The sequence below is a fragment of the Fringilla coelebs genome (genome assembly GCF_963513975.1).
Source record: "Fringilla coelebs genome assembly, chromosome: 1".
Classification (NCBI taxonomy): Eukaryota; Metazoa; Chordata; class Aves; order Passeriformes; family Fringillidae; genus Fringilla; species Fringilla coelebs.
Genome location: NC_140028.1, coordinates 48,550,932 through 48,569,720, shown reverse-complemented (window position 1 = coordinate 48,569,720; position 18,789 = coordinate 48,550,932). Strand labels below are relative to the sequence as shown.

Sequence of the window (18,789 nt, the reverse complement as noted above, 5' to 3'; positions counted from 1 at the left end):
TCATTTCTCTGCTCAACTGTGATTTCAATCCAAGTGCAGTGGTAGCATTTTGTCTGAACTGAGCAATTTGAATATATACTGAAGTGTGTTCTGAATATACCCACTGGAACTTTGCCCTTTACAGTGCTTACATAGAAGGACAGCCACTTCACACGTGAGTATAGGTATACAGGAGATTGAGTGCTTCAGTAGAACTATTCCTTGCTGAATTTTAGTTCCTTCAAGGAAAGCTGAATATAGCTGACTCAGAATGAAGCAATTGTTTTGATTTTAGTTCTAGAGACGCTTCCTTTGGCTTACACATTTATGTATATATGTGCATGTGTGCATGTCAAGTAGCTTTCCTTTGGCCAGATGATTCTTAACTGTTTAGAGAGTCTTTCCTGCTTACATATTTGTTTTCTTCCAGTTAATAATGGGACTTGGCACTCAAGGAGCAGAGAAGAAGAGTGCTGCATCTATTGCCTGCTTCCTGGCAGCCAACGGGGCTGACCTCGGCATTCGTAACAAGAAGGGTCAGTCCCCTCTCGATCTCTGCCCTGATCCAAGTCTCTGCAAAGCACTGGCTAAATGTCACAAAGAAAAAGTCAGGTTTGTTTATTCACAAAATACACACTTTCCAAATGTCTGCTTTCCACAGATTAACTGACTTTTTAAAAATGTTGAACCTTTAATTAAAACATACCAGTTTAGGGGTTTGGTGGGGTTTTTTGTGTGTGGTTTGTTGGGTTTTTTTTTACTTTTAATTCTTTAGGTTTTCATGGTACACTGAATGCTATTCACAAATACATTAATTGAAACTTACCCAAGTCTTAGAGGACTTTTGTGCATATTAGTATGGGAAAGGGGAGAATGGGACGGTGACAATCTTCGGGGGGGGATTGGTAGAACTTCACAAGGCAGTCGGGGGGAATTCACTGGAAAAATGGCTAAGCCTTGCAAACAGGTTGGCCTGGAAAGTTGTGAAATCTCTGTCCATACATCTTTTAATGACTGAAATGGGCAAAGCCTGGTATAAACTGATATGAATTCACTGTTGGTGCTGCTTTGAGAAGGTCACCTACTAAGTGCCTGTTAATCTGAACAACTGTGTGATTCTGTGAAAAGAGAACGAGGTGGGTACGTCTGATGTCTTTAGGAATCAGTTTCGGTGAAATACCGTGTTATCAGGTCCGTGCAGTATCCGAGGATTCACCTTGTCCTAGTTACGTTCCACCCGTTGCCGCAAATTATTCTCATCTTTAATTCCTGTATGGGAGTCAAAACTGTACTCTTAAAATGTGACGAAGAGAGGCTGTTTTTATTGATGTTGCCCTGGTAAAGAGTAAGGTGCTTCTTTCCTTTCGGAGTCTGTGTGTGTCCGTGCGTCCCGGCCCCATGCCGTGGCGGGAGTTGGGCACGCGCGCCCTCTGCGGGCCGGCGCAGCGCGGAGCTCCGGCCCCGGGTCCGGCACTGCGGGCATGGGCACGGATGGGCGAGGCCCGGGGGCTGCGTCTGCCCAGCACAGGGCGCGTCTCCGTTAGTAAAGCAAGCTCTTAGGGCGAGAGGAAGGGACTTTTTATGTTCACAGCATGACATCCTGACTTGTGTGTCCTGTTTCTGTACAATGCCTTATCCGAGTGTGTAACCTTGCACTGCAGGGTCAGCTGTACTTCTTGGGAAAGGCAGTTCAGATCGCTGTGTGATCATACATTGGTGCCTGAGTGCATAGGAGTATATAAACAGCCAGTGGATGTGCATTTTGATTTGAGTGAGGTGTTTTTAATTATTAAAAGTTTGACTGCAAGGTTTCTTTGTAGTGGCCAGGTTGGTTCCCGAAGTCCGTCTATGATCAACAATGATTCTGAAACCTTAGAAGAATGCATGGTGTGTTCAGACATGAAGAGAGACACGCTGTTTGGCCCTTGTGGCCACATTGCCACGTGCTCTTTGTGCTCTCCACGGGTGAAAAAATGCCTCATCTGTAAAGAACAAGTTCAGTCTAGGACAAAGGTAAAAACCTCTGAAATTTATTGGTTCTCTTTCTTTTGTAATGGAAAAGTAAAAAAAGGTCAAAGAAATATGCATCTTCTTTTATGTGGAATTATGACTTACACATGTCTCACTGGATGGAATTAATTTTCCATCATAATGATATCTTGCTCTTTTCTGTTTGCCTGTCATACCTACCTCTCCCTGCCTTGCAATGTCTTCATTGTTCAGGTCCTGATACAGTCACCTGAGGGTGCTTTATTGAAATAGACTGTTTCCTCCCTGCTATGGTATCTTTCTTTGTCTTAAGATAAATTGCTGCTTTTTCTGAAGTATAATTTCCCTCAATAATACTGAGCTCTTCTATTCCTTAGGGCTGCTTGAAAGATGATTTGCCAGTAAACTGAGTTAATATGTGCTTGTTTCTGTAGTGAATAATTACTTTCAGCTTTTACCTTCTTTTTCTTTGGGAGCATGAGTTTCATTACACTTTTTCCTTCAGAGAATCAACCAGTCATACCGTATTTTGGAGACCAAGGTTTCTCAAATGGTTGCTCACAGGTAGTTTTGACTATATGGATACCTCCCCATTGCTTTTCTGTTTGAGTATTCTTTTATTCCTTGTAATTACCAAGTCTTGTCCTGGTTTTTTTAGCTGTTAAAAAAGGAAATAATTTCTCATTTGGATTTATATTTGGTTTTGGATTGGCTTTAGGGGTTTTTTTTGTTTGGCTGGTTTCGTTTCTTTTTGGAAACCCAACTGTTGTTTTTTTTTGGTTTTTCTTTTACTTTTTCCAAACATATTTGATTAGTCTGCTTCTGTAGTATGTTGTTTTTTCTTCCATCTCAGAGTAAGTATAAGAATTGTAAATATAAAGTTGCATTCTTTTTACTACTTGCTCTCTTATTCTTCTTATACTAGTTGCTGTTCTGCATTGTGTATGTTCAAAAGCCAAATGTTAACATAGTGGGAGCTCCTTTTCTCTAGACTTTCTTTGCAGTCAGTGAAAGGGTCTGCCACTGGGTGATATGGAGTAGCAAAGTGAAGGTTCTGCCCCTACTCATCCATCTAAAGAAGGTACTCTGTGGAAATCAGCTTTCCCAGGTGAAAGCTAAGCTTTATGGATAGCCTTCCTTTGATTTCTTTTGCTGAATTAGTTTGAGAGATTGGAATATCTGGTCAATACTTCTCTTATACTTTTCTGTATAAAAACATACTGTAGTATCTGCAAGGCTAAGAAATGAATGAATCAGGACAACAGTTCTATGAACTGGAACAGATGGTCCAGGGCAGTATGAATGGAATTGTATGTGATGTCTATGATCATACTGTATATGCCCCATCCTTGGCGTGTTCAAGGCCAGCTTGGATGGGGCCCTGAGTAACCTCATCTAGTAGAAGGTGTTCCCTGCCCATGGCAGGGGTTGGAACTGGAGGATCTCTAAGGTCCTTTCCAACCCAAACCATTTGATGATTCTGTGATATATAAAGCTCTCACATAAAAGGACTTGAGAAACCCTAACCCAGAATATTAAAACATTTCTGTAAAAGTACCTTTTAAGTTAAATTTCATAGGATCATAGAATGTTGGAAAGGGCCTTTAAAATCAGTAATGTGACTGACATCTGATACCGTGCAATGAGCAGGGACATCTTCAACGAGATCATATTGCTTAGAGCCCTGTCCAGCCTGACCTTGAATGTTTCCAGGGGTGGATCATCTCTGGGTAGCCTGTTCCAGTATTTATGACCCTCATCATAAAAAATTTCTTTCTTATACCAAATTGGATTTCTTTTAGTATGAAACTATTACCCCCTCTACTACTGCAACAGGCCCAGCAAAAAAGTTTGCTCCCGTCTTTCTTATAAGCCCCTTTTGAGTACAGAAAGGCTGTAATAACATCTTCCTGGAGACTGTCTTCTGCAGCCTGATCAACCCTGATTTGAATATCTGTGATGGAATAAAGAAGGAGAAAAGAAAAAGAAATACATGGTGTTCTAAATGCTTCTCTGTGCCTGTCATTGTACTGAATGCGTAAAAATTGCCAGCAAATACCTGTTCTTAGAAGTTAGTGTGATAACTCATTTAAGTTGCATTTTAAGAATGCTGAATGAGTTAAAAACCCTACTAGATGGAGATTCTTGAGGCCCATGTGCCATGCAAATTAATGGAGAGAGCAGGCAATGCACTTTGCTCACGTGTGTGTGTTGCTCTTTACAGATTGAAGAATGCGTAGTGTGTTCAGACAAAAAGGCAGCAGTGCTCTTCCAGCCTTGTGGTCATATGTGTGCCTGTGAGAGTAAGTAACTTTACAAAGCCTCTTTTGGAAGTAATTGTGAAACAGAATGTTTTTAATCAGAGTGCTAAAAGCATTAGCAAGTGTGTGTGTGTGTGTATGTCATGTGTGTGTCTCAACAGTGACAATTAGTAATCTGATTTCAGGTTCAATTTACTTGGTAGTCTGGTGTGATCATCAGAATTTTGACATTATTTGTCATGCTGGTAATGATTGGAGGACAAAGTGGAGATTTTCAAATATTTAGAAAGCGTGTGCACTTTAATCTGAATAATTTAACTGTGAGTAGACTTTCTCACATTATAGAAGCCTACTGTGTATCATTAACACTTTGATAGTAATTAGAATTAATTTTGTTGTTTTGTTGCATCTTTTTGAAGGCATTCAGATATGCAAATGGTGTTTTGAAAAATATTGTCAATAAATACTTAGTATACTTCATTATTAATCTACAGATTTGCACAAAGGCTGTATTTTGCCCCAGAAGTCACATCATATATCTTTGCAAAGAGCACCAGTTATGGTTCATTTTGATTTATCTTGTGTAATGGTAAAATAGGTAGGCAAGCTCTAGAAATTTTTTGGTTTTGAGTAGAAGTGGATGAGAATGCAGCTATCACCTTGTCTCCAGACATTTCAGGGTTTTGTTGAAGGGTCATTTCCCTAGAGAAGAGCAGTCCTTATTGATGAGGATCTACACAAGAGGGAAGGTAATCGTTCCCATGGGTAGCTGCTTACTTGGACTTGCTAAAGAAGTCTGGTTTCTTCCTCTGTTCTGGCTGAGGCAGCTGACATCAAACCACTGACTATAGTTAGCCTGATCTGGCTTCTTTCACTGTCTGCAGTTGAAAGATGATGAGAGAAGTTGTTTTGAATCGTTTCCCAGGAAAGAAGACAACAAAAAGATTGATTACTGTGGGGAAGGATTTCAGCAGCACAGTACACGTCACCACGTCTAAGCTGTAACAAGGACAGCAGAAGGTTTAACAGTTGTAGATTGTTTCTTTCCAGATTTTTTTCTGGCCATCTTGTTCAAGCAAGATGAGAGAGTATTCAAGTTTGTGTATTTTGTTGGACCCACTCTCTTGATTCACAGTAACCTTTTAGCATTTGAGACAATAACTTGCCTTTAGTTGAAAAATTACAGCCCCCTTTCTAGGATTATATCAAAAGATACAGGTTTACTGTTAAGGGTAAAGAGCTGCATCTCTTTGCCCCTGGAGCATTTGGACAGTTAGTGAGATCCTTTGTTCTAAAGAAAAAGATAGCCAGATAGCCAGGACATTCTTGGAAGTTCTGGTCTAAAATGTGTGATTTACCTTTTAACTTCTGAAATTCTTGTGGACTAGACATCCATCTGGAGAAAGAGGAACCTGTTCACTTGAAATATCTTAAAAGGAGATAGAGAAGAGATTTACTTTGAGCAGCAAACAGGGCATTTTTTAGGTGTGATTTGCAGAAAATTATGTGAAGATAAACTCAAGTAGTTCTTTGTATTATAAGCATCTGTTAAGTCATTGCTGTATAGTTACTCTGAATAAACAAACTCATGGATAGGAAAAAAGAATAAGTGGGAAGATTCAGAGTTGATTTATTTCTCTGTTCCCTCAGATTGTGCAAGCTTGATGAAGAAATGTGTACAGTGTCGGGCAGTGGTTGAGAGAAGAGTGCCTTTCATAATGTGCTGCGGAGGGAAAGGTACAGAAGATACCAGTGATGATATTTGTGAGTGACTCCAGAGCCCATGCTCTTTCACGTTCCTCCACCAACCTATTCTCATTCTCTTAAATGATCTAAATATTTTTCTCCTTTCTGAAGAAAAGTTTAATGAAAACAGTGCTAACCTAGGTATCTCTTTGCTGTTTGCACTGCTTTCTGCATCAGTAGCAGCAAATGTGGTAACACCACTGGTCATTACACTGGAGAGTTGCTTCTGGCATTCGGAGTAGAGTCCAAAACATATGATGACTTGGCCACTTACTAATGCTCTAAGAAGTAAAAGCTGAAGATTTACTGTGATTGTGCAAATGAGCAAATAATTTTTTTTTTACCTCTGGTACTCTGAAGTAATGGTAAGTATTTTGTATCTAGGTACAAGCAACTTTCCTGAGAGAATGTCTAGTTTTACATCTCCTCCTTTGACTAGTTTTCAAACTTCTTGTGACTTATTTGAGTAATTTCTATGAGTTATTTGCATTTGCTCTGTGTGTGTATATTCGGTACACAGTATTTCAGTTGAGTTTATGAGAATTAGAATATTAGTTCATTCTTGTCATAATGTTTTGAAATAGATAAATATAAGAATAGTCATTAAAATCAGGTTTTCAGTATTCACACTGGAAATTCAAGACCTGACAATTTGTCTTTGATATAGTAGTATTGCTTCCCAGATCAGTCAGATAGAGGAATATTAATCTGAGCTTGTTCAAATTTTGAACAAACTGCTTCTAAGACACTTGGGCAATTTTGAACACCAAATAGAATCATCTCTGTAGATAAAAAAGTCATTTCAGTATGAAGGAACTTGGCTTTTTTTCCTTAAACATATGCAGAAAAGATTTGTCAGGAACTTCGCTGACAAATAAGAATTCTGAGAACATTAAGGGACTACAAGCATCATTATTATGGAAATACTTGTCAAAGAAGTGTTGCTGCTAAACTCAAATTCTTTGTTGAGCTGCAGTGAGGGTGTAGTGAATTTAATTAGATTATCAAAGATGGTTGACTAACATTTTTTCCAGATAATTGAAAAATTGTAGCTGTGACACTGGAAATAATTATTCCTGGGTCATTAGATTGCTGCGTAATCGTGTATCTTCATTTTCTTTTAATGTTACAGCAAGTGGAAACATTCCAGTTTTGCAGAAGGACAAAGACAACACTAATGTCAATGCAGATGTACAGAAGCTGCAGCAGCAGTTGCAAGACATCAAGGAACAGGTAAAAGTGCTGGATAAAAGTTGTAGAACCATTAAGCACGAGAACTACTTGATTGAAAAAACAATGCATCCTTTATTACTTAACGCAAAATGACATGTTGAAGTGCCTCAGGTCTTAAACTGTAGTTGGAGGACCAATATTTTTTGTGGGATGTGACTTTTATGTCCTCCATGTATGGGGTTAAAAGAAAAAATTGAGTGTCTGTGTTTGATAATCCATCTATTGGAGCATGTGTGTTGATGTGACTGAAAAAGGATGGTCTTCCCAGTCAGTATATTCTCTGACTGTTAAGCTGACCTGAATGTGTTGGTACAGCAGAAACTGTTTTCACAGAACAGTGATAAAAGTAGATCATCTTCATCATTCTGTATCTACCTTAATCTTGACTTGTCTGTTCATTAACTGCCTTGGAACAATAGCTGACAGTTACCTGTCTTATGAAGGTTATAGTGAACACACTCTTCAAAAAACTGTGTGGCTGCAAGGTTGAAACTGGGAAAATATTATACATGTAATTCAAATATTTGGAATTTAAATGTTAAGGTTAATCTTTGTAATTAGGTATAGTGTTTGCAGATCTTTCAGCAGTAAGGGCTCTGGAGCATCTGACTACTGAATGCGGTTACTCTCTTAGAACCCTGATAATGTGACTTTTTGTTTCTGTGTGTATAACACAATTGGAAGAAACTTTTCGTGGATACAGGAAACGGAGGTGTTCTAGCTTGCTTTTTCCTGTAGCAGGCTTACAGCATTCCATAATACTTCAGTGATGGCAGCATCACATCTAGTCCTGGTAGTTGTTGGATTCTGTTCATGTGCATGAAAGCCTGGGCTGGAACATTTAGATTGCCAATTTTAGGGCCTGTGTTTCAAAATGCCTTAAATTTGAGAGCTGATATGCTCAGCTGAATGTCTGTGAGAGGCTTTTCCTGTCATATGGTGACTCGGCCAGCACTCCAGTAGTAGAAATTCAAAAGAGTACTTTTTATCTGTAAAGAACGTTCAAGATTGAAAATTGTAATTTGAAAATGCATGTCTGTCTTACCTGGAAACTCCAGATGTTACTGTCATCTCTGATGGCTTGCATCTACTATATAGCTTCTGCTTTACTTTTTAGCATTGAATGGTAAGAATAAGGTTATTCTTTTGGCATTTGAAATGATACATGCACAAGATGCCAGATGCATGCTTAAATACAAGTAGTGTGTTTTCTTCAGATACATTTTTTCAGGGTACTTTAGGAGTTATAGAAGATCAGAGTTCTGTTTGGGTGTGCGGATATTCTTATGTATAGGCATGTGAAAAGAAAACTATTTTGTTGCAATTTTTCGTCTTGATTAGATGTGATCTCAGGGTTTTTTTGTCAGTTTTCCTTAGTATTCTCTCTGATTTTATCTAACCTTTGGGATTTTGCTAGCCAGCAGCCAGAATTGTTCAGTGCCTCTGACTAGAAGGAGATGGTTCTGATTATTCCTTCTGTACCTCTTGGCTTGAGACTCTTGTGTTTTCTTCAGTGTCTTTTGTGCTTAGTCTTGTGAAAGGGCTAATTGTGAGTAGCAAGTCGGATTTGATTGAAATGGATCATCTCATCTTTTAAATTTGTGCTTGAAGTTACGCACAACATTCCAGTATAGTTGTATATTCTTTTTATTTGTTCTGTAATAGTTCAATCTTCGTGTTCAATTGATATTTTTCTACTTAAAATTAATTTGTTCTCTTTCAGCAGGTATAAGCCTTTGTTTCAACTCATACCTTCAATGATAATCTAATATGTTAGTGCAGCAAGCTTTTAAAACTATTTCTGGTGCCAAGCAGAAGTGATGCTGATGTCAACAGACTCTCCCACATCTGATGACCACACCATTCTTCAGGGATTCCCTGAATGTGAACCCTTTTGACTGTAATTTCAATACCTTCACTCCACTTCATACATAATCATCATCATCATCCATCTAATATCTTACGTATGTTCCTTCACCATACTTACATCACCTTTTTCTTCCTTAAAAAATAAATTTATTTTGTCACTGTGCACCTGTATGTTGTTGTAAAAACTGTTTTTAGTAGTGAGGAATTTATACTTCAAGCAGTTTAAAACACCTTGTTAGTGTAAGAAAAATTATTTGAGTTACAAACCCAGTTATACTTAAGGTGCAGTGGGCACTTTCCCAGAGTACTTACCTGAAGAAGTAATTCTCATATAGAACAGGCATCGTGCCTTTTTGTACTATTTGTTTTCCTTCAGAAGATGGGAGTCAAATGTTGCAGGCAGATAAAAAATGGGATTTAATGCAGAGGATGTTCTAACAAATAGTACAATAGTTACAGGTAATATTTCACTTCTTATTTTCTGCTGCCCAAAAGGGGCATAAGGCTTGCAGTGAACTTTTACTGTACAATTATGTGTTAGATGGTAGTTAAATAAGGAATTCTCCTCCAGAGTTGGATACAACTCAGATATCTGGGCTTATATCCCACTGGGAAACTGCTGAACTAATTGAGAAGAACCTGTCAGAAGAGAATTGTGTAGCAAACAGGAAGCTTATTATTCTGCCAGCTGAGTCGTACTGTATGAAGTAACTTAAGTGTGTTAAGATAGTATCATGTTAAGAAATTAAACCTATTTTATATACTGTGCTTCTGTACTAAGCAGGAGAAATAGGGCAGTCTTCTAATACTGCATATCTATAAAATGAAAATGTTGGGATTTCTGTCCTTTACTGAATGAAAAAGTTCAAAGTAATGGTGTTTCAACAGATCTGATTTTTTATTATTTCTGTGTCCCTTAATGGATCTTTTCATTTTTAAATGAAGGTGTAGCATTTGGAGAGAAACAGACCCTTGTAACTTCAGTAATTCTGATATTATATTTAGACACAAAAGCAAATAATTAGCCAAAACATAGAATAAAGGCTACACACTGGGGATTTTCCCAAAGATGTGTGTTTGCTTTGTCAGTCCTCTGTGAAAGATCATCATGCCAGTGCTGCCAAGTTACAGATGCTTGTCACACAGCTGTGTATTCATTGCATTGGAAATAGCTGTTTCACTGAAACCTTAAGTCTGTGAGTTATTGAAGGAGGAATACTCTAAAGGTCCCATTGATGTGTAGGATGTAAAGGTGATGACTTCATGTGAATGGAAGAATGAGCAGGACTGATTGACAGTCAGTCTTCTGTAAATTTTTAGTTTGAGAATGTTTTGTTACAGTACTGTGGAAATTCTCGCAAAGCTGGAGCACATTCCCCTTCAGTGCTTTTTTTTTAAAAGTATAAAATGGCTTAAGGTTTCACCTGGAAGTTTTATTTTCCTGCTAGCCCATTATACTAGTATCCTGAAGATTAAAATAGTGATTTGGCCAGATTCCATGCCAATTTAAACTCTTAAGCAGAATTTTGGTGATTTTTTTTTTGTCTTCAGTTAATCGATCTACCCTAGGAAGTAATACCTATTGATTTCCTAGAAAATGTGCTTTAGGGTTTTTCTGAATAGGGTACCTTGGTATGGATTCTTTCTCATGCAATGAACAAACTGAAGTGAAGCCCCAGTGGTGAATACAGAAGCAAGTCACAGGTGCAAGATGGTGATAAAATGAATTTGTATTTGAAATACGAGCCTTGTCAGTATTTCATGTTATGTATGAGATCAATATTTATAATTGTTGGATATTTGTAGTATGTCTAAGATAAGAGGACCTCTTAGATTTGATTTGTTCCATAGAATGGTCTTAACAATTTTCATCTCTTGTAACATCTATTCATTTACTAACATTTGATAAACTGTTATAAACGAAATCCTAATATGGCTGCAATATATTTATGGTGAAGGAACATGCCTTATGAAAACTTCAGTTTCTGCACATGACAAAAGGCGAAGGACGTTGTTCCTTAGTGGCTTGGTGCAAAATGAACTTTGCTGTTGAAGAACTTTGGGCATTGACCATCACTTCATGTTCAGCAATTAAAACTGATTTTAAAAGTTTGCTGTGCTGCTGTTATGAGTGAAGGTTACAGATTTACTACACTGTTCTTCATTTGAAACTTGAGGTGTTCTTTTGGTTGAAAATGCAGATAACTTCCACAAAGTACTAAATTTTACATATCATATTGATTATGCAACATTTTTATTCCTTCTGTGGGTGTTGAGTGCTTGGTGTTTACAGGTAAGTTTATGAATGGCTAGGTGGCCTGAGAAGAAATTTGTAAATCATTACCCAAGCATTGCATACATCAAGCTGTTATGTTTTGTTCCCTGGAAGATTTCATGATATAAAGGAGAAGGTTTCTGAAGAGTGTTTTAATGTTGCAACATTATATTGAAAATATGTCAGCCTACTACTTTTGCCTTAATTAAAGAAATCATATTTAGAAAAAAATTTACATAGTTGTTTGTGTCATGATAGAGTAGGAAAAGCCCCACAATTTAGCTTAGAGGCTATGGCAGCTGTCTGCTATGCTCAGGGTGACATATTTGTTGTTAAATTTCAGCAGTTGAGATGTTGCACATTGAGTACTGTATAACTACTACCACTGACTACGTAACCTGTCCAAATCTTTTGCAGACGATGTGTCCTGTGTGTTTGGACCGCCTGAAGAACATGATCTTTCTGTGTGGCCACGGGACGTGCCAGCTCTGCGGAGACCGGATGAGCGAGTGCCCCATATGCCGCAAGGCCATTGAGCGGAGGATCCTTTTGTACTGAACAGGGGCCAGAGTCTTTTTTACTAGGTTTTAAAAGAGTATGGACATGTTGATGGTTTTAAACCTCTGTTAAGTTTGAAAGGTAGTAAAGGGTTCTGATGAAAACATTTCTAATACTGTAGCACAGGTTTGTTACGTAGTAATTGTTTAAAGACTGTGAACACACCAAATAAAAGAAACAGTATTTGAACAGTCAGCTTGTAGCTTTACTCTTAAAAAACATCTAAGCCTAATGCTAATTTAAAGCAGTCTTTTTTTCATTTTCTCTCTTCTTCTTCCCTTTAAAGTTTAAAGGGACAATCTTATTTTGGTTTTGTTCATGTGTATCATGTATGTATCAGATGTCAAGTGATGTAAGGGAATTTTTTTTATATTGTCAGTTACTACCAAACATAAATATTTAGGATTTTTTTTTTTTTGCTTTGTGCTTTTCTGGAGAGTGTCAACATTTCCTGTGACAGTTCTGATTCACAATTAATTTCTGTCTTGAAATACACAGTCATGAAAAATCAATACAAAATATATACACAGTAATAATAGATATACTATTCCCATAGGGTCATGCCTCAGAATGCAATGGTAGGGTAATTCGGACTTCATCATGCCCTTTGTTCCTGAGGATGGGTTGTGTAGGAAACAATAAAAAGAAAAATCTGTTTTAGAAGCATTATGTTTCCAAAACACTTTGAGCTAACAGGTTCAAGCTAAGTAACTTAAATAGCGAGCCTCATAATTCTGCCAATTACTTGACTTTGTATGGAATTGCTTTTAGCTTGAGTGGAAACGAGAACATTTGAGCAGTGGGTCAGTTATCCCTTTTAGATCAGTGAATTTGATCCATTGTGTAGAAACACATACATGCAGAGCCGTTTAGAAATTGTGGGTCTGTGAATTCAGAAGAAAGAGATTTTGCAAAATTTCCTTTTTTTTAAAGTGAGTTTTATTGTCTCCAGGCAGCAGTGTCAACAGCAAAAGAGAATATTTAATATTGATTATTCATCTAAGTGGGGTGTTAACGCCAGAACTTATCTGTAAGCATTACTGAATAATACTGCAAATGAAGATATTGCTGACAGAACAGTGAATTTTGTGAGCTGTGCCTATTTGAGCTGAATTTTGCTGAAGGAGTTTGTTGTCCCTGATATGATAAAGAGCTGTTCTCCTAACCCCCAAAATGCTACTGTTAGGGACTGCAAACTATTAACATTTTGAAAACTAATGTATCATTTTTGGTGGTAGAAAATGCACTGATTTAAGGATCTCTTGTAGCTAAAAGGAATCTGTGCTTGCTCCTAAGTGATTTGACTGTTTCCTGAGTGCATAGTTCATGTAGCCCATTGCCATTGTGCAGACTTCATTTGGACGTGCTCTTGCAGAACATAAAAGAAATCCATGCTGGAGTCACTTAGGTGCCTTACTTGCAGCTAAGATGAATTTATCATTGAATTCTCATTGCATATGTCTAAAACATGGATAAAAGGATAGTTCAGGGAAAGATCCAAGTAAGGATAATGTTGTAGTTGTGGTCTTTGCAGATAAATCCATCTGTCTTCTGAAACTTATGTTGATATGCCTGAACTGTGCAAATGTTGGCAAATGTCTCAGAAGACTGTTAGTAATAAACCATAAAGATAGACACACCTTGAAGCAATAAGATTTAAACACAGAATAAAGTTTTCCAGGAAACAAGTACAGTGATATATTGGAAAAGTGTATATAGGAGGGGCTTTTAACACTATGAAGTGGTGTAATACACAGCCTTACAATAGCCATCTTTAATCCTCATCCAGCATTCCAAGTGTTCCTCATTATTTTCAGCGTTCTTTCATTGGACACAATCACAGTCTGGAGTCACTGTAATAGTCTGTTTTATTTTGTATACTGTAGTCATCTGTTCTCACATAATCGGTATTCTTGACCAAATGAAGCAGGCTTCCCTTTTTTAGCTTCTTGATTCCTATTCAAAAATACCAAAATTTCAAGGATTTTTGGGAAGTTTTTGATGTAAGGCCTTTTTTCAGTTCAGCATTTTGGGTATCTCCACTTGAACTCTGCATGCATCTGAGTGTTCATTGCAATCTTCATTTGGACAATATGCCTGTTACAAAGCTTTTGGATTGGTTTTTTTTCTGCTAGCATGTTTTACAGCTGAACTTTATATAGTAGGCTTCAGTTTCTTGTCAGGCTTCCCCTAGAAATACTTCTATAATAGGATGTGCCATTTGATGATCCATTCCAAGTTTTAGCCTGTCGTGCATCAGATTTGTACCTTGATTTCCTCTGTCTCTGACAGACATATTTTGTCTTCTTAATTCTTTAAGGGAACCTCTGCAAATTTGGCTGTGCAGATGCAGGGTGGATCTCTTCTTGATAACACAACTCAAAACTGAAACCTCAGTATAGCAGTTCACATTTTCCTGATTTTTTGTTGCTGGAACAAGCCAGAATTACTTGAAAGTATTCCAGCTTAGCATCAGCTAAATAATTCAGCTGAGTTAGAACAGATCTGAAGCATCCTGGGTAGGAAACTGGATGTAAGATGTAAGTTACTGTTTAACACCCTCAGTGCTTGAATACCATCACGGTCCTATGGAAGTGGAGACATTGACTGAAGGTGTTGCTGTAGGAGCAGCTTTGGTGTTCTATACTGCACTCACAGCAGATGTATGTGACTGCATAGGAGTTTGCGATTGGACTCATCAGCAATGTTGGGTGCCAGTTGAGATGAGCTGTGTCAACTTGATGGTGACACAGAAAAAACAACTATTTTGGTGCCAAGAAACACAACTGAATTAGGAAAGCTAACCAAGATGCTTGAATTATTTACATAGGTCTCTTATTGACAGGAGGAAGAGCTGTATCTTGTCTGGAGATGGCGATACAGTTTGCCTTTCAAAAAACTTAATGAGGAAAAATGCTTGCAAATCCAGTATCATTTATGGAAATAAATATTTATATTCAGACTCTCTCTTTTCATTCAGGCGTAGAAGGTGAGCTAGTGTTGTTGAGGATCTCAGTAAGCTCATTCACTTTATTTTGTGGTTATCTGTGCACAGTGTGCATGTTTAATTGGATAGCACATATTTGAAGGATGAGAAGTTCACTTGAAAGCCAAAGGGGGTCGTAACAAGTAGTAGGGTTAAGGAAATATCACTGTGCATCTGTCTTCAGCAAAAGATTAAAGTCTGAATTTCACCTGAGCAAAGTGAAAATTAGAAAAATCAGTTAGGCATTTATCTCTTAATTTATTGTTAAGTCGTAGAATGTAAGGGTTGTAAGGTTTGTTATGTCTATTCCCCAGCATTTAATAACAATTTTGAAATTAAATGGAATGAAATATCTCCATTTGATTCTTGAAACAAGTAAGAAGACACCTAAAAATATGTATTGTTCAGTGTGAGGTATGCTCAGATGTTTAAGTAAAATACTTTCTTTTCCATTCATTAAGGGACATAAGCAGTCATATCACTATGCAGTGATTTAAAGTGTAAAGACAACCTAAGAGGTTAACAGAATAAACTTAATAGTTGTAGATTGTTAACTTTTGTATAACTACCTTTGACTTCTTTCCCCTCAAAACTTGTATCATCACTTATTGTGGCCCAAGCTTATATGGCACTTCTCAAAATCTGGGCTGCTACTGCCTACTTTCCATTTGTTGGATTACTGTGTATTTGTATGTTGGGGTTTGGAGAAATCCCCTTTTCCTGAAGTGGATAATAAAAGCTAGACTGGTGAGATAGCAAACAAGTTGCTTTGTAAATGTGAAAATTTGGTTAGAAGTTGGTGTTCCTAACTTGGACTGGGTGAGAATATAGCAAGATTTGCACAAGTACTTGTGCCTTGTTAGCATAATCTTATAATTGGTATTTTAGCTTCTTTTAAAGACCTGAAATGGTCTTTTAAAAATAATTAAGTACTTATTGTGTAGATATTTTCTAGAGATGAAGGTTTATGTACGTGTAATTATCCTTTGCAGTATTAATTGCAGTTAGTGTAAACACTAAATTGTTTGAAGAAGCTGCTTTCAGCTAGTGATCTGAGCTTCCTCTACAAAACTAATTGTCAGAAATTTAATTTTACTCTTCCAGTAGCAGCTGGTGAACCGAAGAGCCTATCCTGTTCTTTGTGCTGCATGGGTCAAGTTTTCACTTAAAAAAACCAAACCCCAACAACACTACAGTCTAACCTTTAGCAGTGCTACCTCCTTTCTGTCAAAGTGCTGAATTCTTCTCTAGCTGTTCATTGTCTTTGGGAGGGGTGGGGAACGCATCAGTTTTCTTTTGCTTTATCACTTTTGATGTCTGAATACATTTTAGAGGTTGTTTTACTTTAGAAAATGACTGTGTAAATTGCGTACAATAGCAGTGTGTGATTTGCAACAAAGCACATGGTATACCTGTGCAGAAGTTGCTGGAATTCATACTGTTGTCTTTTCTGTGCATTTCATACTTTGTTTGTGCTGACAAAGCTAAACTGTTGTCTGCAGAAGCTTTAGTGTGTGCCATTTTTATAGCTAAGCCTGTGGTAAATACACAAGTTCTGACTCAGGGCTTTTTAACAACTTAAACACATTCACAATATTCTTCAGCACATCTTGGAGAATATAGAGATTTAATGACTGTACAGTGCCTTGATAGAACTATTGAATGGGCAGCAGCCATAGGGTCTTCACAAGAAGGCAAGTGTCTTTTCAATCCAGTTAGTGAGTTGATGTTAATATAGTTGTAATGCCCTTGCCATGGATTTATAAACTTGTATATATTTTCTGTAAAGGAAAATTGGCAAATTTAGATATTGTTAAGCTTTCTGAAAGCTGTTTAATTGTTGCACTGGTCATGAAGATCTGAAGGGCGTAATATTCAAATTTAAGGAAGCAGCTTTTGTGTCAAAGACAGCTGAGAAAATTTTCTGTATGTGACATTTTTAGTACGAGGAACAGGTCGTTGTATAACATGTAAAAGTACCTGCTTTACTCTGATCTGGTAGATCTTCTGTAAGTGAGAGAGAAATAACCAACAACAAATCAGTATGTTTGCATGCCATTTCATAGTTAGAAAACTTTGTGTCGTTTTGAGCTTCTAGGAAGTACTTAATTTGTCCTAGCCTTAGTGTCTTTATGAACGCAAACTATTCATGTTAGAAAACAGGTTTTACTGAATCACAACAAACATTTTTGCTTTTGTTAAAACTAACTTTGTATTTTCTGTAAACTGTAGATTTTGACATGACTGTTTATTGGAGAAATTTAAGGTTGCCTGTGTGAATGTAGTGTATTTCTGTATGCAGATAGCATTATATAATTGCTTACTTTAAAACTGCTTAGCAAGGTCTAAGCTTTTCAAAGGAAATGCTGATGTACTGTATGGTTAGTAAAACTTGTCATATAAGATGTATACTGACTTTTTGAAGAGCTTTGATTTAAAAGTATAGTTGGACTGAATTAATACTGATTTTTTTGCACACAACATTGGAAAAGGGGTGGTGGCTCATTTGTCTTCCTCCTTCTGAGTTGTAATGATGTTAGATGTCACCATGGAATTTGAAAATTGGATACCTGAAAAAGTATTTGCAAACTTGGTTACTCGTTGGCATACAATGTTTAAAAGAGCACCAGATTTTATTGAGAAATTTTGCAGTCCAAAGTTCTTAAAAAAACTGGTTCTTTTATAATATATTCCTGAAGACTGAGTTTGTGAAAGCATCAGATGTGCTATGTGCCTTTGAATCTCCAAGGTACTCAAACGTTGTTAAAGCAGCACAGTAGAAGTTCGAAGGGTGGATTATGTTGTAACAACAGGTTGATTTAAAATTATCTCTGGATTATGTGCAAATTTTTCTGTAAATATGCAGTTCATAGTACTGTTCTACTGACCCGAGTTGCTGTTAAGTGTTTGTTAGACTCTGTGTTTACTTGTAATTGAATGGCCTTTACAGATCTGGCTACGTGAATGTGCTCGTTTAAACATCTCCTGCCAGATACAGTAACTTCCATATTCTGAGACAACAGATGCTGCATCATGGTTTGTACTTTTAGGATTCAATTTAATGGATGCATTTGTAAAAAAAAAAAAAAAAAAGTCTATGTAATCAAAGGCAACAAAACCAACTAGACTTAAATGGCTTAGTGTTTTTATTTGTCCTAGTGTACAGGTGAAAAAAGGAACTGACAGAATAAAAAGTTTGTTGCTCTCTTTCTCAGTTTCTTTTCATTTTTCAAGTTTCTTCAGCCTTGGTTTGTATGACAGGTCTGTATGAAAACAATGTTTTCAAATACTTTTGAAAAAACTATTTTAAAATGATTTATGCAAGTTGTTACAATACATTTGAAGTAGCCTCTTGTTCTTTGCTTTGGGATTTACAAGCTGTTCACATACTTCTCCTTACATGTTCATTGAACATGATAGGAGCAGTGCTGGCATTGGTTGAAGACTTCATGTCTGTGGTCTCAAGGGTTTCAGCCCCTGCTGTTGATTGCAGTGTAAGCTGCAGGTTTTGCTGTGTTTGGTTTTGATGGGTTTAGATTTTGAGAAGGCTGTTTCCTACTGTTCAATACAAATAACTGTAGTATTTTTATATATGTATGTAGTAGAGTTAATTTCTGTATAGTGCACTTAGCTGTTCTAAGTCATTCCAGCTATATCCCATATACAGTCGTCTGTTTTTGATGGGAGTACTGAAAGTGCATGGATATTTCCTTTGGATTTGACATGAATCAAATGCAGATTTCTTCATAGGTGTACTCTGTTTCATTTAGGGAATAAAGATTAGTGGCAGTATTGGAATAAAAAAGCATTAACCTTCCTTTTCAGACTTTGTTTTCCACCATAAGGAAAGGAAATATAAGTTGTCAGAAATAAAATTGTTGAAGTTCTTGTGC

At 37.1% G+C, this 18,789-nt stretch overlaps 1 protein-coding gene across 2 annotated transcripts in view; it reads left to right on the top strand.

The window, feature by feature from the left end:
• Positions 1–18,219, top strand: part of MIB1 (MIB E3 ubiquitin protein ligase 1) — a 78,064-nt gene extending 59,845 nt beyond the window's left edge. Inside the window, exons 16-21 of one of the 2 annotated variants that reach the window (XM_084218407.1) lie at positions 410–591; positions 1,800–1,992; positions 4,193–4,271; positions 5,880–5,966; positions 7,108–7,208; positions 11,770–18,219. In XM_084218407.1, coding sequence (XP_084074533.1) covers positions 410–591; positions 1,800–1,992; positions 4,193–4,271; positions 5,880–5,966; positions 7,108–7,208; positions 11,770–11,910 — 783 coding nt within the window. In that variant the 3' untranslated portion in view covers positions 11,911–18,219. Of the gene's footprint in view, positions 1–409; positions 592–1,799; positions 1,993–4,192; positions 4,272–5,879; positions 5,994–7,107; positions 7,209–11,769 lie in introns of both variants that reach the window. The other variant, XM_084218406.1, reaches the window with a different exon arrangement.
• The last annotated feature ends 570 nt before the right edge of the window (positions 18,220–18,789 follow it).